At 49.9% G+C, this 24,493-nt stretch overlaps 1 protein-coding gene across 5 annotated transcripts in view; it reads right to left on the minus strand.

Annotated features, from left to right (window-relative positions):
• TRAPPC9 (trafficking protein particle complex subunit 9) overlaps positions 1-24,493 on the minus strand; it is a 384,613-nt gene that overhangs the window by 315,413 nt on the left and 44,707 nt on the right. For all 5 annotated transcript variants that reach the window (XM_043483137.1, XM_043483134.1, XM_043483135.1 and 2 more), the window contains 2 exons: positions 20,531-20,747; positions 14,663-14,806 (listed from right to left, as the gene is read on the minus strand). In XM_043483137.1, the coding sequence (XP_043339072.1) occupies positions 14,663-14,806; positions 20,531-20,747 (361 nt within the window). The remainder of the gene's footprint in view (positions 1-14,662; positions 14,807-20,530; positions 20,748-24,493) is intronic.

A 24,493-nucleotide genomic window follows, 5' to 3' on the forward strand; every position in this document is an offset into this window, starting at 1 on the left:
AGATGAATGAGCCGCCAAACCAGCAGGTACAGAGTGAGTCCTGTCATGTGCCGAGAAACAAGCCTCTCCGTGACATGGACTGACCGACTCAGATCAACCTGCACTGAGCCGCATTAACTGCTTCCCATCGGCGTTACTTTCTACTTTCTGTTCACTTAATTTATGTGGTAACGGGTCGGAGGCCCTGAGAAGCAATCATTCAAGTACACCAGAGACTAAATATTTTCCCTTGTTGTTCTCAAGTTTATAAACATGTTCTACCAAAACGAAAGGCAATGATGCAAAGCCATCAACTTGTTACATAACCAGCTATTTAAAACACTACCTAGAAAATGTGTAAATATCTCTAGAGATCTCAATATAACTCCCAAAAGGGAAGATGATCTTAAGAATCGAGACTTAATAAATGATTAGCAAAAAACTGCACATCCAATTATGAGGTAATGGTTAGATAAGCTATGGTGCAGAAACATAATGCAAATGTATGCAATCATTAAAAACAGCATTTATAAAGAATCTGCAGCATGAAAAATGTTTTATGATATACAGAAAATCAGGATTCAAAATAATATTTTTGAAATAAATGTAATTTCAAAGATCAATCCAAATTTTAAAAAAAATAGAAAACAATACAAAAGAAATAAGTAAAATATTAATGGTGTGTGTATTTGCCCATGTAGGGTTATATACAATTTTTCCTTTCTGTTTATATCTTTCAAGACTTCTAAAAGAAGCATTTACTATTTGTATAGTAAAAGTTATTCTGGGCCTTCCCTGGCAGTCCAGTGGTTAAGACTCTGTGCTCCCAATGCAGGGAGCATGGGTTCGACTCCTGATAGGGGAACTAAAATCTCTCCTGACGCACAGCGTGGCCAAAAAAATTCCAAAACTACTTACAATTGAGTTTTCAGAAAGCTTTGTGAAGGAAAATCAGCACCCATTCATCGACATTCCCTAGCAGTGAAGAACACAGCGCCCTAAAATGTCAGTGGAGGCAGCCGTGTTGAGGGTCCCCGCCCTGCCAGAGGCGGTTTCTGTAAGGACATCGACAGCCCTTCCCAGCCCCGCTGCCGCCTTCAGAAATGCTGAGAAACCCCAGCAGTGCAGCGAGTGACGCTGAGTGAGGGCTCCCTACCCACCAGGCACTGTGCCAAGCAGCGTGCAGGTGTCATCTCATTAAGCCATCCCAGCACCTTAGGGAAGAGACGTCACTGCTCTCCCGGCTTCACAGATGAGCAAACTGAAGTTGAGAAAGGTCTTAATCTGGGTCAGAGTGCCTTCTACTTCCCCCGCAGGCTCTCACTTGTCATCAGCTGCCATCAGATGCTCAGCCATCTCCCTTTCTTCTAAAACTACTTCATATTTCATTCAACGTTCCTTTAACAAAGACCAACTCTCTGCCCTATGAAAGGAAAAGCCCTCCCTTAAAAGGGTTCAGCTGGATCCCCTCACTTTCAAGGACCACGAGATCACCTAACTCCTCAGCCTCCTCCAACACCTAGCGGGGTCTCAGTGAATACATGCAAGGAAATAATTTGGGAAAGGTAATGTTAAATTAATTCAGTTCCACATTTATCGACTATCTCCTTGGTAAAAAACACTGTCCAAAATGATGAAAGGTGAGTAAGCAAGACATGGTCTGATCCCCAAGGAGCCAGTAATCTAGTGAGGGAACCAAGTGATGAAATTAATCTCAGGACATAATGAAACGGTATTTAATTGAAAATAAGGTAAAGTAATGAAGAGGGGAAGAGGAAGGAATTATTACTCTCTTAATAACATTGGAAACAGGAAAAGTACAAGGACCGAGCAAGCTAGCATAAAAGAGCATGAAAAAAAATTGATTTTAAAGGTTCAAAATATATGAAACACAGATAACGTAGATGAAGAAAGTATGAAATTAGGCTGAAAAGATGGCTTGAGTCAAATCCTGAGCATCCTTGAGATGGAGCTGGGCCTTTACTAGACAGAGGATGGCCAGTCACTGCAGCTTCTTAAGGAAGAGAAGGACGTGATTTAGTTTGCGTTTCAGGGAGATAATTCTGGTCTCACTACAAAGAGTGGATCAAAGGAGCAGAGCAAGGAACAGGACACAATGTTAGCAGCTGGCTGCACCAATCCAAGAAACAGGTGTTGAAAGTCTAGCTTTTATATAGAGCTTGGATAAACAACATTAGGTCCTAATATAAAGGACAGAAAACTATAATCAATATCCTATGATAACTCATGATGGAAAAGAATATTTTTTTAAAATGTTGTGTATGTATAACTGAGTCACTTTGCTATACAGCAGAAATTAGCACAACATTGTAAATCAATGATATTTCAATTTTTAAAAAACTGATTTAAAGTACAGGCCAAACAATAAGAGATGTAAAAGAAAGAAACAAATGAGCATTAGAAATTTAAAAACCAGAAGTCTGAACCAGGGAAGTGATGGTGGAAGGCGGAAGAAGAGTCCCATGGGAGAAAACTTCAAGTATTTAAAACATAAGGAATGCATCCAGGCAACACACAGGACAGAGGAGAACGGGAACAACATGAGAAGGACTCCAACAAGCTTCAAGCCTCCTAGAGGAAGAAAACGGCAACGCCCTCAGGGGAGAGAACTGATGCAACGGAGGCTCCCACGCCACTCGAAGGACCCACCAGCCTTCACCTGGAAACCGAAGCTCAGAGATCAGGAGCAGATGCGTGACTGTGTGAAACCAGGAACGAGATGTTAGTTTGAAAACAAGTACCCCGACAGCTTAACTTTCAAAGCCTCACCACAAATCTTCACAGACCCTTTCAAATGTACGCCTTCATTGATCCACCTTGTCATTTCTAGCTTTTAAAAACCTTGTTTCTCGTAACTCAAATAATCACTTTGGGGGAACACTAACTTCACAGTGTTTTTAAGCCAAAAGTTTCTTTTCCAGCTGCTCTAGTTTCTTACCCAAGGAAGTGTGTGAAACAAATGCATTTCTGTATCACAGCACTGAAACTAAAAAAAGAAAAAAACCTTTTTGATTTTATGACATATGATCACAAGTACAACATAACAAAAGACTTCGTTCTGCAGACACTCCTAACGTGTCCGATGCACCACAGTGCAGGAGGCCCCCAGTCCCGGGTGCCGTGGGCCACCCACGGTCTGCTCTGCAGCGGAGCTGATGGCAGAGCCAGGAACGGGGAAACGAGGGAAACGAGGGAATGGGAACACTCCACTAGAAGTGTCTGCAAAACGCCTAACTTCTCTGCTTTCCTGCTCTCCCTCAGCCCCAGCACACAGCGAAGTGGGCCTGAGGGTCCGTCCCATCAAGATGAAGCCCCCAGGACAGGCTTTTCCCAGGCCAAGGCCCAACCCACACTGACACTGGCAATGGCCAACTTCTCATGCATTTTCTTAGGGCTGAGCTGCAAAGCAACGAGCTGGCGATAAAATGAAGGAGAAACTGAATATGTTGAGTCTGACATTTCCTATCTTATCCCATCCTTCTCTTTCAAGCAAATGACAACTGCTTCTGAGCTCCGAGATGGCCTTGGTGTAGAGACAAACCAGAAGTGTGGTCTCTGACACCCACCCCATGCAGGCTCTGGTGGGTTGCCTCCAACAAGGTCACCAGTCACCCAGCACACTCAGGCAACGGCGACAGCTGAGGCCAGCGGACAAGAGCGTGGACTCCAGAGCCCACAGCCAGGGTCCAAACCCCAGTTTCTGCAAATACCACACAGCAAGCAGCCCTCAGGCATTTTAGCCCACTTCCTCCCATCCGGGTACGAACCAGATCTGACCCTGTGAGCTTCCGAGATGAGGGCAGATGGGGCACCTTCAGGGAGGCGCGGCCGTAGACGAGCTCACCTCCTCTGTGTCCGTTTCCTCACTGTAAGATGAGCCCAAGCCCAGCAGCTACCCCTTTGGGGCAACTGTGAGGATTAGAGCAACTCCTCCCCGTAAGAGCACAGAATGCGGAAGGCGCATGCGACGGCCGCACACTCTCAGGACCAAGAAACCTGTGTTAGAGCAACTTTCGAAGGTGCTGAAATTGAGCAAAGACAGAAGAGGCAGACACTCTAAAAAAACACACACCGGCTCAGACAGTGAGAAAATGCAGCAATTGAGCTTTGGGGGAGCGGGACGGCAACACACGAGCACAGGCTCACGAGGAGGTGAGGACGCCTCCACCTGGAAAGCAGGACTGAGAGCTCAGACTGCGGACCAGGCCCCCGGGCACGCGGGAACCCTCGGAGAGGGGGCGCGGATCGGGGCCTCCTCTGCCCCGCCGCCTGCTGCAGGCGTGCGCCCGCGTCCTCAGCGGTCCCAGAAGGAGCGGTCAGCTGCCAAATGCAGGGCGCTGCTGGTGACACTGTAACTTGTCTCACGGGTTGCTGAGTCACCAAGTCGTGCCTGACTCTTCGCGGCCCCATGGACTGCAGCGTGCCAGGCTTCCCTGTCCATCACCATCTCCTGGAGTTTGCTCAGACTCATGTCCATCGAGTCGGTGATGCCATCCAACCGTCTCATCCTCTGTCATCCCCTTGTCCTCCTGCCCTCAATCTTTCCCAGCATCAGGGTCTTTTCCAATCAGTCAGCTTTTCGCATCAGGTTGCCAAATTCCAGAACATGTGAACAACGGGAGCCTGAGCTAAGCAATAACGAAGGAGTTGATATGACTGCCTTCCAGTAGCACAGGCACTCTGCTGGGTATGGAGTGTCTCAATCCATCCCTGAATGGTTCCCACCTTAGAGATGAACGAAGTCGGCCTGAGAGCAGGTGCAGAGCTGCTTCTGCTCCTGCCGCTCCCTCTGAGGCCACGCCCGTCCATCCGAGCTCCTCCCCACGAGCGAGAAAGCCCAGCCAGAGCCAAGCATCCCTCCCCAGAACGGCTTGTGGGATCTTAGCCCCCCAGCCAGGGATCAAACCTGGACCATGGCAGCAAAAGCATCGAGTCCTACCCAGTGGACCAGCAGGGAATTCCCTCTGGACAGTCGTCTTACTTCCTCTGAATCCTCCTACAGCAGGACAAAGACCACCCTCCTCCCCTCACCCACAGACCTATCCTTTCTCCCCCTGGGGAGAGGGGTTATTCAGACTGACAGCAGAGCCTTGAGATTGAGGATCAAGAGGCCCCTGGACGTCTGTACCTTCCCAAGTGCCACTAATGTTATCCCCCTGCATGCATGAAGCATGACCAACACGTAAGAGAGCTGTGGACACCGGGACACTAGGGAGGACACAGACTTGCTGGTGTGCAGGGTCACAGCCGGCCAGGCTCGGTCACCAGCTGGGAGCACATGTGGGCACCGTCCAACACTCCAGCCTCGGCACAGCATCAAACTCCCTGTGTAACACGGCCAAAGATAAAGGCTCCCCCATCCGTCTAACTGTGAAAATCCTGCAGAGAAATTCTCTCTCTATACCTTTAACAGGTTACTCCACTGCTAAAACTGATAAGATCTACCCAAGGCTCTTTAAGCTGGAAAGAACCATATGGGGAGAAATACCAACTTCTCAAGCAGGTGAAGTAAGGGACAAGGCTAATGTTTATCGAGCTTCTACTACTGCAGGCAGGATGCCAAGTTGCTGCTACACATTATTTCCGATAATCCTCCAGCTAATCAGACATTATCTTCTTAATCTTACAATTGAAAGTAATGTAATGTAATTACTTACATTACTTGGTAATGTAAGTAAACTGTCAAAGGTTACACTTAATCAGCAGAAGACATGGGAGGCAAACCCAGGTCTGCATCAACCCAAGGACCCTGACCCAGACGTCCCTCTGCACTGTGCCCCTTGCTGACACAAGGCTGTGCTATCTCCGTTCTACACCCAGAGCGGTCCAGGCCAGGGACACCAGCATCTCATCCAAGACTGCTCCACTACCCCCATGAACGATACACATACAATCATCAAGACAGAAAACGGGATGGGTCCCCAGTTTAAGACCTGCATATGTTGAAACACTTCAGAAGTCAGAAACAAATCAACACAAGTGATAACAATTATGACATACTAAGCATATATTATGTTTCAGGGTTTTGTAAACATGTCTCCACTGCCTAAACCAGCAGAGCAAGGCAGACGTGAGCCTCACCTTCCTAATGAGGACACGACGCAGAGAAATCCCCTTTACCAGCAGGTACTGAGCCCCTGTGAGCCAGACTCTGTGCTAGCCTGGGGCCTGGGGGGCGGTAAAAAGTCTCCATTCCAGCTGTCGAGCCTTTACGCGTGGATTGCTATGGATAAACATCAGCTTTGGGAAGATCACTTTATGATCAGCGAGGAAGAGAGAAGAGAGAGAGCGACTTGAGAGGCAAAGAGATGCCGTAGAATGTATCGCCACATCCCAGACCAGGACGGCAGCCCGTCCCAGAGAGTGCACGCTGGTGCTTCATGCAGCAGAAGGGGGGAGGTGAGAGAGAAGCAGGCCTGCACTTCACTGCTGGAGAGCACGCACCATCCAGACCACCACACCCCACAGGACTAAAATGCTTCGGAAGGTACAGAAGCCCCTTCTCAACACCACCCCAGGATGTTCTATTTTGGTTCGCCAGCAAATTTGGAAAACTCAGCAGTGGCCACAGGACCGGAAAAGGTCAGTTTTCATTCCAAACCCAAAGAAAGGCGATGCCAAAGAATGCTCAAACTACCGCACAATTGCACTCATCTCACGCGCTAGAAAAGTAATGCTTAAAATTCTCCAAGCCAGGCTTCAGCAATATGTGAACCGTGAACTTGCAGATGTTCAAGCTGGTTTTAGAAAAGGCAGAGGAACCAGAGATCAAATTGCCAACATCCGCTGGATCATAGAAAAAGCAAGAGAGTTCCAGAAAAACATCTATTTCTGCTTTATTGACTATGCCAAAGCCTTTGACTGTGTGGATCACAATAAACTGTGGAAAATTCTGAAAGAGATAGGAATACCAGACAACCTGACCTGCTCTGTATGCAGGTCAGGAAGCAACAGTTAGAACTGGACATGGAACAACAGACTGGTTCCAAATAGGAAAAGGAGTACGTCAAGGCTGTATATTGTCACCCTGCTTATTTAACTTATATGCAGAGTACATCATGAGAAACGCTGAGCTGGAGGAAGCACAGCTGGAATCAAGATTGCTGGGAGAAATATCGATAACCTCAGATATGCAAATGACACCACCCTTATGGCAGAAAGTGAGGAAGAACTAAAGAGCCTCTTGATGAAAGTGAAAGAAGAGAGTGAAAAAGTTGACTTAAAGCCCAACATTCAGAAAACTAAGATCATGGCATCCAGTCCCATCACTTCATGGCAAATAGATGGAGAAACAGTGGAAATGGTGGCTGACTTCATTTTTCTGGGCTCCAAAATCACTGCAGATGGTGATTGCAGCCATGAAATTAAATGACGCTTACTCCTTGGAAGGAAAGTTGTGACCAACCTAGACAGCATATTAAAAAGCAGAGACATTACTTTGCCAACAAAGGTCCGTCTAGTCAAGGGTATGGTTTTTCCAGCGGTCATGTGAGAGTTGCACTATACAGAAAGCTGAGCAAAGAAGAATTGATGTTTTTGAACTGTGGTGTTGGAGAAGACTCTTGAGAGTCCCTGGACTGCGAGGAGATCCAACCAGTCCATCCTAAAGGAGATCAGTCCTGGGTGTTCATTGGAAGGACTGATGCTGAAGCTGAAACCCCAATACTTTGCCCACCTGATGTGAAGAGTTGACTCATTGGAAAAGACCCTGATGCTAGGAAAGATTGAAGGCAGGAGGAGAAGGGGACGACAGAGGATGAGATGGCTGGATGGCGTCACTGACTCGGTGGACAGGGGTTTAGGCGGACTCTCGGAGTTGGTGATGAACAGGGACGTCTGGTGTGCTGCAATTCGTGGGGTCGCAAAGAGTCGGACACAACTGAGCGACTGAACTGAACTTTAACTTCACAAATTAGTATTTTTCCCATAACTAGTAAAAATGCACTAATATATCTGGGCTTTTGACATACTGATAGTTTTTCTTCACCTCATTATTTTACACATGTGGTTTTTTCCTACTGAGAATGCATTTTATTAGCAGGTACTTATTATGCTGCCCTCCACAGCATTTATCTCTTCAACACACAACTAAAACGAAGTCAGAAGCCTCTCTTCATCTCTTCTGGGTTTTTGTTCAACTCCTTCTGCCTATTTCTGAACAAACAAAAGGGACTGTATAAACTGCAACAGAAAAAATTACAGCCCTTTACTGAAGAGCTCCCACCAGGCCTTGGTGACATAACAGTTCATGCGCTCAGCCTCCATCTCCTCCACCCAGGTGAAAAACGTAGCATATTAACCCAAAACTCCCGAAGAAACCATATATACCACCTGGGGGAAACGCAAAAGAATGAACTGTCAGGAATGGAAAGCAGCAAGTTGAGGAATACCTGTCGCCGGAAATACCTGTAATACAAAAATTACAGCCTTTGTCTTTGGGTGGGGATTTGGCTATTTGGTTCAAATAAGGCTTAGTCCTTGTGGGAAATATATTTTGAAAGAAAATAACACTTGGAGAAGGACACGGCAGTCCACTCCAGTATTCTTGCCTGGGAAATCCCACGAACAGAGGACCCTGGCGAGCGAGCTACACTGCCCATGGGGTTGCAAAGACTGGACACGACTGAGCAACTAAAACAGCTTGTGGGAGACACATCTTGAAAGAAGACAATGCTCAGCCAACAGTTAACGCAGAACTTACGGGGCCGGTTGCAGGGCCCCGCTCTGGGCCCGGGAGCCTGCCTTTTACAAGAGGGCCGGTGTGCTCTGCGGGCTGAGAAATGGGCTTTGACAAGCAGACGCTGTTGGTGGGAGCATCTCACTGCGGCCACTTCCAACTTGTGTCTCCGTCTGAGACGCAGCCTCCCTCCTTCTTGCACCGAGGTTGTCGCCTGTCTGCAGAGAGCTCCTGGAGCCCGGGGCCTGAGGGTTCCCCAGCAGGAAGCACGGGCAGAGAAGAGAAGGTCGTGCTGACTGGCCCCTCTGTGGGAAGGACAGAGCCACCAGGACGCAGACAGTGGCAGAGGACAGCCGCAGGACAGGGCGAGCCAGAGCGGGAGAAGTGGCCGAGGGTGTCACTGACCACAACCAGAGGGGCGCGCCCCGGGTACGGAGCTGGGGTTTGAAGGGGGACTGCCTGGAAGCAGCGCCTGGGAAGGACTTCTCCTGCATGTGTAGGCCCCCAGGTACTTGGGGCTCAGGAGAAAAACATGGCAGCCTCGTGGGGGCTGCCGAGGAAGCAGAGCCTGCAGGAAACAGCTGGTACCCCCCAACCCCACAGTGTGTCTCTGTGGGGGCACCCCTGGTATTCTGAGCAGCATGGTGCCGTGCTGTGCTATACTGACCCGACTGACGCAAAGAGCGGACTCATTAGAAAAGACCCTGAGGCTGGGAAAGATGGAGGGCAAGAGAAGAGGGGGCGACAGAGGGTGAGATGGTTGGATGGCATCACCATCCGACTCAATGGACATGGGTTTGAGCAGGCTCTGGGAGATGGTGAAGGACAGGGAGGCCTCACGTGCTGCAGTCCACGGGGTCACAGAGAGTCGGACGCGATGGAGCAACTGAACAACAGCTGCATTTAGCCGCCGTGTTCCTTCCCACAAAACGCAAATGACACCTCCCAGTGGAAAAGAGGAAACCCCCTTCTTTCCAGGCAGCTCAGCCCCTCGCCCATTACTCGGCCTTGCTGGCCCTGAGGGACCCGACTCTCCTGGAGAGCATTTATCAGAAAGGAAACTGGACGGTCAGAAATAGAAACCTCCCACCCTGAGGAAAAGTCAGGACACGACCAGGAAGTGACAGATGGTGGGGATGGGGAGGTCCCAGCACAGACCCACCTGGAGCCCAAGGCGGGAAGACTGGCCACGTAAAAGACAGGTAAGAGAGCGAAGTCCTGACACAGGAGAAAACCGGGAACAAAAACCCTGACGTGTTCGAGAAAGCAAAGGACGGCCAATGAGGGTCACACGTGGGAGCTCTACACTCACTGCGAAACTGGCACGCGTTGGGCTGAGCTGATCCTCTGTAATGTCAGATGTTCTCAGGGTTCCAGCAACAGTTTCAAACTTCCTGTTATGCTCTGGAGATTCATCATAAAGTGCTCACAGCAGACAGTCCTGCTGCTTTCAGCTTTAGTTCAGAAACAGGTGAAGCACTTTCGGGGGGTGTCCTAACTCTTTCAAACCTGCTGTCCACCACCCTGACGTGTTACAGCACAGGACAGTGTATCATGGCTGGCATCCTCTGCGCTGCGGCTGAGCGTTGGCTTCCAGCTGTGGCTTTGCCCTGAGTGCCTGGGAGACCTTAGGCAAAGGGCTTAATTAGCATCTCAAAGCGTTACAGACCTCCGCACAGTGGCCTGGACATCACCTGCCTCCCAAGAAATGAGAATCAAATGAGGCAAGCGACAGGGAAGCAACCAGCAGACTGTAAAAGAGCCTCGCATGAAAGAGATACAATTAGTAAATGCGCACACAGAACAAACATCCAAACTCGCAAGTTCTCCAGAAAATAGAAATTAAAACAGTAAGGCAACACTCTCTACATACTCAATTAGCAACACTGCCATTGGCGGTATAATGAGGGCAGACCTCTTAGAAGGCCACTCGGACACGTCTCAACAGCAGTGCAAAGGCTCAAAACAGTGTACCCAATAATCCCTCTCCTGACAAAATCTCTCTCCTGCTCAAAGAGCTGAAGACGCTCACCATAGCATTCCCGATGACAGCAAAAATCAACCCAAAAAATAAATAATGCAAATGAAAGTATTTATTTTTAACACATTCAACAGGATATGAGTACCGAAGTACACCACTCACTAGCCACAGGGGCTAAAACTAGCCACTAACAGGGCTTCTTTTCAAGGTGATGAGATGTTTTAATATTGACCATGATGATGGGTGCATGTCTGTGAATACACAGAAAAGCTGAACTGCACGTTTTAAATGGATGAATTGTGTGGCCTTCAAATTAAGTCTCAATACAGTTATTTTTTTAAAAAAAAGGAAAAGCATTATTACTTTTCCCTTTTAAAAAATTACGCATTTAAAAAAGTGCATCATTAATGCATTCAGCCATATACGGGTGCCAATACAAGCCACTAGAGACAAGAGAAGCAGCAAGTCAGACACGTACCCGCCTTCAGAGAGCTTGCAGCCTGCGTGGTGTGGTAGTTGCTCAGTCTTGTCCTACTCTTTGTGACCCCATGGACCCATGCAACCCCATGGAGCCCATCAGGCTCCTCTGTCCGTGGGATTCTCCAGGCAAGAATACTGGAGTGGGTTGCCATGTCCTTCTCCAGGTACCTTCCCGACCCAGGGATCGAGCCCAGGCCTCCCGCACTACCGGCAGATTCTGCACTGTCTGAGCCGTCTGTAAATCCCACAGCCTGGGTGGGGAGCTTGTCAAGTCAGTAAGTGACTGACATACAGTGGGCGCAAGTGCTCGAGGGCTGAGCACACACCACTCCAGCCGGGACACTCTGAAGGAACGCAAGCTAGTCTCAAGGGATCAAGAAGTGGGGTCCACACTGACCTGTGGAGGATGAGCACGTGTCAGCCAAAGGGAAGAAGGAAAACAGGAAGGGGGGAAGGACGAGGGAGACGAGGAGGACGAGAAACCCAGGAGGACACACCACGCTTCCTTCATCCGCTAGTCAATGGGCATCAGCCGATGGTCCCCACTCTTGGGCTCTGAGGGATGACGCCGCTGTGCCCACCCAGTCACGAGTCTTTGTGTAGATGTGTTTTCAAACCTCGGGAGCATGTGCCTGGGAGAAGAGCTGCAGGGGCATGAGGCACGACTGCTCGTCACCCACTTCCCTCCCCAGAATCCCAGGCGAAGAATCGCCCAAACCACTGTGTCCGCATTCCCCAAATGAGCCCAACCCTCCTAATTCCACCAGAACTGGAGCAAGTCCTCCTACCTGAAGCTACTCCTTCTGCTCAGTCTGGTCTGGCAAACACCAATTTGCTCCTCAAGGTCAAGGTCATCTTTTTCATGGAATACTACCCAAACCACCCTTCCACCTCTGGAGAGAACGGCCAGTCCTCTGAGACACTCCTACATCCTTACTTACAGGGACTCCTCTGGGCCGTAACCACAGCATCCTCCCACGTCCCATGCTCCTCATGTCAACCCCTGATCCCAGCACCGCCCAGAGTACACACCTCTGGACGGCCGGCAAAAAAGATCCTTAGAGGAGTTTTACTAGTTAAACTTGGGCGCATTTTTGGAGCGTGTTTTTTGTTTAAAAAGAGGAATATAAGCCAGGATTTCAGGCAAACGATGAGCAAGGAATTCCCCTTCATCTTAAAAGTTTATTACAAAGCCACTGAACACACTAAGGTACAGAATCAGAGCGCGCAAGATCAAGAAAAGTGGCTGAACAGCAAAAATTAGGGATTTGACCACCATTGAGCATTGCTCTGTTTCATAGTATCAGGTAAGATTAAAACTTCAAAGCTGACATGGATGGATTTTAGCATATTTAGGGTTAAATGTAAATTCTAACAAAGTCAGAGTTTTTGTCCTTTGGACTGTGAAGAAATTCATAGAAGGTTTATTATGTTATAAATGGAGTTTTGTTTACTACTCAAAGTGGTTCTCCTTAAGGAAAAAATAAAAAGCCCTGTAAATCTGAACATACAAACCTTTCGAAACAGATAAAACAGTAAGACTTTTATTTTTTAACATTTATGATAATCTTTCTTTTTCATTATAGTTTATTATAAGATATTGAATATAGTACCCTGTGCTATATATATGATAGGACCTTGTTGTTTATCTAGTTTATTGAATTTATCTCCTTTCCATTTTGGTAACCATAGGTTGTTTTCTGTGTCTGTGAGTCTGTTTGTTTTATAAACAAGTTCATTAACATTCACTACATCTTTAACTCAGACATTTAAAATCACATTATCTGAAAATATATTAATTAGAAATACTGCTTGTGTCCACCCTCACTTTACCTGAAACAATATTCACACACTACATCAATGTCTCTGGTACTATTAGGGACACTGTGGAATAACACTTGTCACAAAAGAAGGCCCACTGGCCCCAGGACCCCTCCTGTGAGTTCGTGAGCACTCACACAGGCTGGAGGGGCCCATGGGGGGCGGAGCGGGGGAGAACCCCCAACTGTGCCGTCTCCTACTGTAAACACCCAGACAGGTCCAAATGCGAGGAGGAGGCCAGGCCCCCCTCCCCCATTTCATTTCAACACAGTGATACGTAGAAATGCTAATTATCAACTCAGTGGATGGTACCATGCGCTCTCTAGAAGGTCACCAATCAATTAAAATACCTACCATTAAAACAGAAACAAACTACCCCACAGTTTCTAACATCTGAGCTGTACAAATGAGAAAATGAAGGTTCGGGAAGAGTTTAATTGCTGATCTGAGGTCATGGTAATTAGAGGTCGGGAGAGTAGGAGGAACCCGTGGTCCTCTGACTTCAGGCCTCTCTATGAAGACTCTGATTAAACAAACACCACTACCCACGGGCCTCAGGAGGTGGCGGTCTGTTCACCAGGGTCAAATGTCCCAAGCTTCTCACCCCGGTACCAGCGCCTTCAGATCACTGATTAACATAACCTCGAATGGTCAGCAACCTCCTCCTCTCCTGGGGATCTGCGGCAAAGGCCGCGCATGAGGGGAGACCGACCACAGGAGGACGGTCCCCCTGTGACAGGACAGAACGTGAGAAGGCGGCCCAGGGGCAGTGCAGACGCAGGGGAGTTTGCTGACGGAGGGGTGGGGGGGCGGTGAGAAGAGAGGCCCGCTGCGGGCGGGAGATGTGCGTCTGGTGTACCTGCGGGGAAACGTCCAGGCGGAGGATACGGTGGGGTGGGAGCAGCCCAGGGAAGGCGCGGGGGCCACATCCCGCGGCTCACGGTCCCCCGGCGTGGGAGACCGTCCACCCCCGTGGGCACTGTGGGGGCAGGGTACCGAGCGAACCGGGACGAGCGGGAGAGGGGCCGGCCCCGGGGCCGCTCAGAACCCTGAGGCTGAGAGCAGGGTCCACTCAGCCTGCGGGCTGCGCCAGGCACCGTGTGTTCAGAGCTGCCGGCCCGGGAGGCTCCAGAAGCCGCAGGGGCCCAGCAGCAGGGGAGCGGCACCCTTAACAAGCAAAGACCCACCCCCGCGAGCAACGGAGAGGCCCACCCAGCCCGGGTCAGCCTCCAGGAGCCCAGGGCCCTGCCTCGGCCTCTCCCCCTCCTCCCACTTCAGAGAGGCCACGTGCAGGCAAAGATACACACAATCCCCTGCAAGTCCAGAAAGATGCTCCCACGAGGCGAGAAGCGACCAAAGGGGCACAGAGGGGCATGGGGCTCCGGGCTGGTGTCCCCTCTGGGTGCCAGGTACCACGTGGCCACTCTGTGAAAACTCACTGAGCAGAGTGTAAGTGCTACGCTCCGACGTTTACGTTTTGTAAGGTATGGACAAAGGCGATGGGAGGCCACGCTGGAGGCCTAGCGCAGCAAGAAGGGCAGCAGCGTGGGGCAGCGAGAGGCACTCAGGGAGGAGCAGGCCTGGAGGACGGGGAGTGCCGGGGACACTGCCCGCCCCATCCTGAGCTGGTGCCCACGGGGGTCAGCACCGAGACGGCACTGTCCCCCTCTCCTGGGAAACAACCGGAGTCTGAGCCCACTCACCTTGGTCTGACAAGAAGTCCAGCATGGTCTGCAGCAGGAAGGACAGGTGCCTGACAGAGAGGGCGGGGTTCCCCATTCTCCGGGACGCGTACACCAGCTCGTGCAGCAGACGCATCTGGACGGCAGCCCAGCCTCGGTGAGTGCCTGTGGGGGAAGCCACGGGACATCAGAGTGGGCCTCAGAGTGCAGGGCCTCGGGGCGCAGGGCCACAGGGCGCAGGGTCTCGGGGTGCAGGGCCTCGGGGTGGGGCACAGGGCCACGGGACATCAGAGCGGGCCTCGGGGCGCAGGGCCTCGGGGCGCAGGGCCTCGGGACATCAGAGCGGGCCTCGGGGCGCAGGGCCACGGGACATCAGAGCGGGCCTCGGGGCGCAGGGCCTCGGGGCGCAGGGCCACGGGACATCAGAGCGGGCCTCGGGGCGCAGGGCCTCGGGGCGCAGGGCCACGGGACATCAGAGCGGGCCTCGGGGCGCAGGGCCTCGGGGCGCAGGGCCACGGGACATCAGAGCGGGCCTCGGGGCGCAGGGCCTCGGGGCGCAGGGCCACGGGACATCAGAGCGGGCCTCAGGGCGCAGGGCCACGGGACATCAGAGCGGGCCTCGGGGTGCAGGGCCTCGGGGCACAGGGCCACGGGGTGCAGGGCCTCAGGGCGCAGGGCCACGGGGCACAGGGCCACGGGGTGCAGGGCCTCGGGGCAGTGCCACAGCCCCTCGGGAGGCACCGCTACTGTGTGAGACAGCGATTCCCGGACGCTGCCTCAACTGCCAAGCTAGGAGGGCACAGAGGACTTCCCTGACTTATCCTGGAGAAGAATGTTCACATGATACGTTTGCTCACACACACAAAAGAAAAAAGTTTCTATTTTCTCTCTTCTGCAAAGACACACAATCTCTAAAACAACCCATTCTGAAATACTTACAATTAGGTTAGGACAAAAGACTATGTTTTCAGTGGTATGTATCTGAGTTATAGCATACTTTTTTTTCCCAAGAAAATACTAGTATTTGACGAGCCTTCATTATCAACAACCAAGCACACAAAATTTAAAAAGCAGATTTCTCTAAAGTGTAAAAACAGAAAAGTGGAAAGTTAAATGAGAAAAAAAATGGTTACCAACAAACTGCGGCTGCTCCCTCCAAAATAACTTAGTGTATCTGAAATTAGAGGTGGAAGAAACTGGTTGCACAACCATCAGAAAGCATCTTTTTGGGATCCCAGGATTTAACGTACAGCTGAGTCCCCTTGCTGTTCACCTAAAACTATCACAACACTGTTAATCAGCTACACATGCAGGCGTGCTCACTCAGTCGTGTCTGACTCTGTGACCCCACGGACTGTAGCCCGCCAGGCTCCTCTGTCCATAGGTTTCTCCAGGGAAGAAGACTGCAGTGGGTTGCCGTTTCCTCCTCCAGGGGATCTTCCCGACCCTGGGATCAAACCCGTGTCTCCTGCACTGGCAGGCAGATTCTTTACCACTGAGCCACCTGGGAAGCCGGTTAATTAATCAGCTATGTTCCAATGTAAAACAAAGTTTTAAAAAAAATAAAAGGATTAGGATTTCAGAGATAATTATCTGTATCCCTTTGGCAACAGTTAGTGCTTTTACATATTTTCCACCTTAAACTTCTTCATGAAGAAGACGTGGTGACAGGAATCACAATCAGTTACCACCCAGCGCTGTGTGTCCAGGGAGCCTGGGGGGGCTGGCAGAAAGGCTGGAGGTGAGATTTAAGACTCTAAGCAAAGGATACCCCCTCTGTCCTAGCCCCACTGACCATCTCTCCCACCGCCCTCCCTGCAGGGCTGACCGGCCCCCTCTGTGGATTTCCACCAAACCCTGCACTATCTTGTCCCACGGGCCTTCTCCGGCAGGTACCCTGAGCGCCTGGGAGCTCGCGCCTTGGTTTCTTCCATCAGTCCGTAACTTCCTTGGGAGCCAGGACGGGGTCGTATTCACCCAGCTGCCCCCGTGAGAGGCCTGACACACAGCTGACACTTAACAGGGTCGTGGGTCAAGCTGAAAGCCTGATGAAAGCCTGTTGTTCATACATGCCTACTTATGTATATAGGCTAAAAGGACATGCTTTCTAGGATTTGCTGTAAAAATATTTCAACAAAGAAATATTTAAGAACAAATTCTTAAAAGAAAAAGAAAGGTATGAATAAAGCAGACATGGCCAAATCTAATTATTTAAAAATATGGTACTATTCTCATTTGTGTATAGTTTAATTATTTCATAATAATTTTTAAGTTGCTGAATAACAATAATTGTTGAGATTCTTAGAGCAGACCAGACCAACCCACACACAAAAACCTTGATATCCTACCACTCCATCTTACAGAAACCCTTTCAAACAACAAGCGGGAAGGAGAGAAGGACAAGGACAAGGCCCCACAGCGTTTCCACATCACCAGGAAGCCACAGGCTGACGTGAAGGAGGTTCTGAAAAGGATGAAGAAGCTGAAATCCACGTCACAACTAACCCAGCCCAGATTGATAAATGGCCCAACTCAACCCGCCTTTAGCACATCATGTCAATAACAGGGCACATATCACTTTGCAAATTTTCTTTTACTAGATAAGGATCCAGTTCCCACCACAGGCAATTATGATAAGAGCATAAATTTTCTTAACACCAAATAGCATACAAGGCATAATTTCTATGTGATTCAAATTGCTCCTATAAAAATCTGAATCTTTTTATCCTTAAGTCAGCCTTGCAGCATATGAGCCAGTGATAAAAATTTTCAACATTCTTGTATTCAAAAATTTCACCCATGTGAGAGTTTATTACATCAACTGTGGCCTTTTAAAGCAAACTCGTATGCCACTCTCTTTCCTAAGAGTTCCTGGGGAAAATTTAATCCCTCGTTCAGGAAAAGGCTAAGCAGAAGGTATGATCAAAAAAATCTTCGTATATAGAACACAAATAAGATTAAAGTGATAATAAGCAGGCTGTTAAGCTGACAAATACACACAGTGCCCTTCTGTGTTCCTATCTCAACTTTCCATAACCAGCCAAGGAAAATGTTCAAGAAACACAGAAAAACATTTTAGGTGCTGAGAATAAAGACAATCTCCCTTTTATTCACAAGTATAGGGTGTTAGTAGATTTCCACTTAATTCTCTGAGAAATGTTTAAAGTGGTCCAGAGCAACAGTGAAGATGGGGTTTAAAGTAACTTATTTTTTATTAAAAAAAAAAATACAGCCAGCTGACTTTTATCATTTTTACTTTATTTGATCTCTTACCTGACCTCCCCAACCTCTTTCACAAAATGATGGTGAATGTCCCCTCCCAAAATATTAATAGAAGGCTGGATAAAAAGCACCAAATACAGGGAGTTGTGCTTGTTTGCTTCATTTTTCAAAAGAAATATGTTTTGTTCAAGTGATTTAAAAACTGAGATCAAGAATGGCTGCTATCCAAAAGTCTACAAGCAATAAATGCTGGAGAGGGTGTGGAGAAAAGGGAACCCTCTTACACTGTTGGTGGGAATGCAAACTAGAACAGGCGCTATGGAGAACAGTGTGGAGATTCCTTAAAAAACTGGAAATAGAACTGCCATATGACCCAGCAATCTCACTTCTGGGCATACACACTGAGGAAACCAGATCTGAAGGAGACACATGTACCCCAATGTTCATCACAGCACTGTTTATAATTGCCAGGACATGGAAGCAACCTAGATGCCCATCAGCAGATGGATGGATAAGGAAGCTGTGGTACATATACACCATGGAATATTACTCAGCCATTAAAAAGAATTCATTTGAATCAGTTCTAATGAGGTGGATGAAACTGGAGCCCATTATACAGAGTGAAGTAAGCCAGAAAGAAAAACACCAATACAGTATACTAACGCATATATATGGAATTTAGAAAGATGGTAACGATAACCCTATATGCAAGACAGAAAAAGAGACACAGATGTATAGAACAGACTTTTGGACTCTATGGGAGAAGGCGAGGGTGGGATGATCTGAGAGAACAGCATCGAAACATGTATATTATCAAGGGTGAAACAGATCACCAGCCCAGGTTGGATGCATGAGACAAGTGCTCGGGGCTGGTGCCTTGGGAGGACCCAGAGGGATGGGATGGGGAGGGAGGTGGGAGGGGGGATCAGGATGGGGAACACATGTAAATCCATGGCTGATTCATGTCAGTGTATGGCAAAAACCGCTACAATATTGTAAAGTAACTAGCCTCCAACTAATAAAAATAATTGGGAAAAATAAATAAATAAAATCAGAATTAGAAGATTTAAATAAATTAATTAATTAAAATTTTTTTAAAAAGAAAAAAATAAAAACTGAGATCAAGAAAGAAACTCTGCTCAATAGATGGCAACAAGCACATGTCACTGAAGCTGCTCGCCAGTTTCAGGCCCTTGGTGCACGCATTTGCGGGGATGCCTGCAAGGGGACACTGGGAGGGGCGGGGTCTCCGTCCTCATGGGCACACAGCCTAGGGAGGGGGGTGGGTGCTAAACCATTGCCCAGTGTCTTAATGTACCTACAGTTCATGGGAAATGCTATACAAGAGGAACAGGAGTCAGTGACGAGGAAAATAGAGGGATTGTGTGCAGGTGTGGGACGACCGGGACATTCAGGGTGCCCAGCGCAGCAGGTGAGGGCAGAGAGGGGTGTCCAGAGGAGGGGAGGGCGGGGGGAGCCCGGCAGTGGCCCTTTGGTCGTGTCCACAGTGGTTACTGCACAAAGCCCAGGGTGCACTCACTCCACAGTCAGACTGCAGGGATGTCCAGGGGACACAGGGGTCACTGGAAAGCCCCGCACTCTGTACTGAAGTCTCCCAAAAGCACACAAATGGGGTTCCCAGGGCCACCGGGACCTATAGCCCCTCTCAGCATCCCCTTCCTGACTCCACCAGTGATGAGCCCCCAGCACAAAGACCGCCAAGCAGAGCCCACCCGGTTCCCCATCTGAAAGGAGAGGGCAGGAGTCAGACTGGTCTCGGAACCACGAGAGGCTCCTCCGTCACATGGGCCCGTCTCACCGCACACCCACCCCCAGGCCCAGCCCCAGAGGTGCCAGGCTCAGAGCCCAGGGCAGCGAGGTCACGCAGAGGGCCAGCCGAGGGACCCTTCAGCAGGGACAGGCCCCACAGGGAGGTTCTGGTTTCTGGCTGTGGGTCCCTTCAGGCCTCGGGCTCCAAGATGACATTCGGTTCAACACCACACAGTCTCGGGGCTCCAGGAGGCCAAGGACAGTCCGTGACCACAGTGGAGGGAGTCAAAGCAGCCCTGGGAGGCCAGTTAGGGGCCCACAGAGGGGCCAGGTGACCGCCACTGCCCTGAGGTTTTCACTGCCGAAGAGACACGCCAGAGCTGAAATACAGGCTCGTATCAACTTATCCAGAACTCACAGTCCATCCAAAAGTGCCAATCAGGAAACACATGCAAGGCTAACCTTAGCTTCTACCCCGTCTCTTGGGGGAACACAGAGGGAAAAGTAATCAGAGGAAGAGCAGGCGACAGGACAGCTGAAACAAATCTGCTGTGATTTCTGTTTGGGTGAGATGGTGAAAGATCTGGAAGTGCCACTGGATGAATTCAGACGTGGCTGAGTGTCCTCAACATGTGGCACAGTGTCCAGCACAAGGCAAGAACCAAGAAACGCCTGCTGACAGCTGACCTGCTAGAGAGGTCCCCAGTTCTACCCAACCCCTTGCACTTAATACATCACAACAGGCCAGGGCCAAAGCCAGGGACCGAGTGCAGGTTCAAAATTACCCGACCAACAGTATGAGCCCGACCACCGACACCATCCAACACAAATGGCAGGTCTCCTGTTTAATTTTTCTCTCCGCGTTAATTGGGGTGAAGTAACTCTCGGCTCCAGTACCTTTGCTGAAGTCCTGTGGATCCAGCGACAGGCTGTAGCCAGGAAGTGTCTCCAGGAGCAGCTTGTAGCAGGCCCTCCAGCCAGGCTCCGAGATGCTCGGGGCCACGCACTGCATAGCGGCCACGCGCTTGAAGAAGGCGGACTTGCGGTGGAAGCCGATCAACTCGTAGAGCTCGGAGAGGATGCTGTAGCGCTGGATCTTCTCCTCCTCGGAGAGCTGAGGCACCGGAGGGGAGGAAAAAGCACGTGAGAGAAGCTTCCAAGTGAAAAAGGGAAACAGAGGGCCTTCTGTAAAGCAGGGACCCGATGAAACATCCGAAGGCGAGGGGAGGCCGCGGCGGCGTGCTGACACGGTGGGAGGCAGAGAGGCGCAAATGCGGCTCCACGTGGGAGCGCCGAGGCCTTCTCTGCACCCCACATCTCCACGATCACCCCGTCCTCCTGCTAAGAAGGCAGCATTCTCTGGGACAAAGGCATCTGCCACTTAGGACGTAAGACACAGAGAAGTGAAAGAGAAAAAGCGAAAGACACTGGAATCTGGGCGGGAATTTTAAAACACATAACTTCTCAAAACACAAAATACATAGAACCAGTGAAAAAGAAAATGAAATGTCAATAATAACCACACCGACCTTGGCCTGCATCCACACCTAACCTAACCACCACCTGGCCCAGCCACCCTATCGTGGAGCGGTGGCAGCTTCTGTTTCTTAAGCACGACTACAAGCCAGCAGTGAAACTGCCAGGTAAACAGCTTAGATTTTTCCAAAGCAGCAAGTGGCTGTGATGGTCTGTGTGCACATTCATTTACTTTGGGCCTCATTCTAAAAAAGATCTAAATCAACTTTTTAAAACACAGTTTAGCAACAATAACAGCAAAAAGACAAAAGTGACAGTGAGGAGAAAATGGGGCTTAATATTTAGACGAAACGAGGGCCAGGTGAAGCAGGGGTAACAACAGAGGCGACGGCAGACTCAGCTCGAAGGACCCCGGCAGCTGAAGCAAGAAGAAAGATGACGAGCTGCAGGAGCCACAAGGCCTGTGGGGTAAACAGCTGCTGTGCGTCCGTGTGGGAAAATCCAAACCATCCTTCTCCCGTCAAGCATCCACCTCAGACCCCACGTGGCTCAGGCCTGGTTGTGTTGAACGTAACACGCACAGCCCCGGGCACAGCTCTCTGCTTTCCTTTCCCACCAGCCGTCTCCCCATCTCGTCACTGCTGCTGCCTGCAAACCGAGGCAGTGTAAGGATGGAGGCGGCCTGTGCCCCGGTCTGCAGGCAGCTCACCCAGCAGGGTCCCCAGTCCTGCCCATTTCTCTGCTGCGTGGACTTCCCTCCAAGACACACTCCCTCCTCCTCAGGTCCCCACAAAACTCCTCTCCCCCAGATATGAGGACCTCAAGCCGTATTCCTGACTCCGTTCAACCAGGAATTCCAGTTCCCTCTCTTTTTGCCTTCTCCAGTAAAGAACCTGACTTTCCTCCCTCCCCATCCCAGCCCCTCCTTTCCCCGTGAGGACCGCACACACTGTCCTGAGGCCAGGCACCCTGCTGGTAGGATGGAGCTGTTTCGTCTAACCTGGGCTGCATCCTTACACTGGTCCCCTTCTGTCTCAGAAAGCCTTTCCTGAGCCTCCCACCTCTCCGATTCTGAGCTTAAATCGACAAAGTTCCAAGGTTACCATTATTATGTGCATATCTACTGGGTTTTTGCTAGGTTTCCTTAGCAACAGCCTCATTAAGAAACTGCATCAAGAACTTTAAAGAGGCTATTCTTACGTGTGAGCGGAGTAGCCCGCAGAAAATGCAAATGGCTTTGAAGAGAAAATTAACCGGGGGCCCAGAGGCCGCAGGTTCTAATCAGCAGTGTCACGAGCTGAGACGTCCTCAAGCGGCTCAGTCGTCCTGAACGTCACACCTGCAGGAGGTGCCGGGGTGAGCGTCACCGGCCCGGGAGCAAGCTCCCACAGCTGGGAGGTACTGGGCTTTTCCCTAGCTTTCCAAACAATTCCTTACCACCTCTTTCTCCTGTGGTCACTTAGGTTTCCTACTAATGAAGAAAATTAACTTCGGTCATCTGGGTTGTTTGGAAGAAGCTACAAGATGCGGTTCACAGAGCTTGGACTTTGCAGCCACAGCAAACTAGGTGTGAAGACAAGGCACTGACAAGGCCTGCAGGCAAACACCTGGCCTTCACCTTCTCCCCGCTAAAGCCGGGCGCACCTCACCTTCTCCCCACTAAAGCCGGGCACACCTCACCTTCTCCCCCCTAAAGCCGGGCGCACCTCACCTTCTCCCCCCTAAAGCCAGGCGCACCTCACCTTCTCCTCCCTAAAGCCGGGCTCACTTCCCTTTCTCCTCTCTAAAGCCGGGTTCAGGGGCCTCCCCGGGAGCTCAGCGGTAAAGGAGCCACCTGCCAGCGCAGGAGACACAAGTTCGATTGCTGGTCCAGGAAGATCCCACATACCACAGAGCAACTGAGCCCGTGAGCCCCAGCTACGGAGCCCGCACTCCAGAGGCCGCGGCCCCAGCTACCGAGCCCGTGCTCCAGAGGCTGGGGCCCCAGCTACTGAAGCCCGCTCCACACAGCTCAAGAGTAGTCCCCACTACTAGAAAAACTAGAGAAAACTCACGCACAGCAAAGACCCAGCACAGTCAATAAGCAAAAAAAAACTATTTTTAAATTAAAATAAAATAAAGCTGGGTTCAATAAAACTACTAAGCACAGCTACCATGAGGATTATAGCCAAAATTTGTTTCTCCCTTGGCAAGTGAGCGCAGCAAGCTGGCACTTAATCAGCCATAAGTCCTATCAGCAAGCTTCGGTTTACCTGGTAACAGTGGCTTAGTCCTTCTGTCTTTGCCTGGTAACAGAACTTGTCTTACTGAGATTAACACCAGAGCAGCCCCAGCTAGAAAGTTCCCCAGCCCTGCAAGGCAAAGTACGTTCTTTTTCTCTGCAGAACTGATGAAGTTTGTGCTCATTTGCTTTCACGTTTATCTATTAGTACCCACGTCCCCCACTGGGCATTGTGCTCGAGCAGCACAGGAACCCTATGGAATATGAATAAAACCTATGGAATGTTCTTAGGCTACAAGCCTGGTGCCTGGCCTCCAGTACAGAATGGAGAGAAGGGAAAACCCAAACGAGCACACTTTACCGAGGCCCCTGCACCCGAAATTATGGTCTTGACAAATTACCAAGTCTTCTTTACTCTGAGGCTCCTCTTCCGTCGATGAGAATAAACACACTTAGAACAAACGGCTACAAGGACTGAAGGAAATAACCAAATTCACAGCCTAGTCAAGAGTCTGCTAGTGGTTCCTCTACAAACAGGAGCTGCCCTTCCTGCTTTGACACATCACCGGTGGGGCAGACAGTGAACGCTTCCTAAGTGCCAAGTGGCGTGGGAAGCATTCTACATGTGTTATAATCCCATTGACAATTCATACCATATCCAGGAAGAAGTGAACATTATCATACCCATTTTATAGATTCACAAACAGGCTAAAGGAGGCTACCTCCCAGTCCAGGGTCACAGAGAGAGGAAACGGCAATTGGAACCTGACTCTGGCTGCAAGGTTCGAGCTCCTCTCCCCCTTCGCCCTGACCACCTGCAGTTGAGACCTACAGGGCCGCTACACAAATCTGTAGCCAGCTCTCTCTGTAGCCAGAGCTCTCAGCTCGCAGCTCTTTGTCAATGCTAATGCTCATGAACCACTCCCGTAAACAACTGAAGACAAGACAGGTGGATCCACGTTCCTGCTCACAAAGAAGAGGAATCCTGCCTGGAACCCTCCTGGAACGTGCAGAAACCCTTCCCAACACCAGTAGATCCAAGTGGATTTTTTTCAGTTTTCACATCTGCATGTTTCTCAAGGCAGAAGGCACGTGCAATAATGCCCTCTTGGTTCCTTTCAGCGTGTCCACATCAGCCAAGAGGAGTCACAGGACTGACCTAT

The sequence above is a fragment of the Cervus canadensis genome, chromosome 12, assembly GCF_019320065.1.
Source record: "Cervus canadensis isolate Bull #8, Minnesota chromosome 12, ASM1932006v1, whole genome shotgun sequence".
Lineage (NCBI taxonomy): Eukaryota > Metazoa > Chordata > Mammalia > Artiodactyla > Cervidae > Cervus > Cervus canadensis.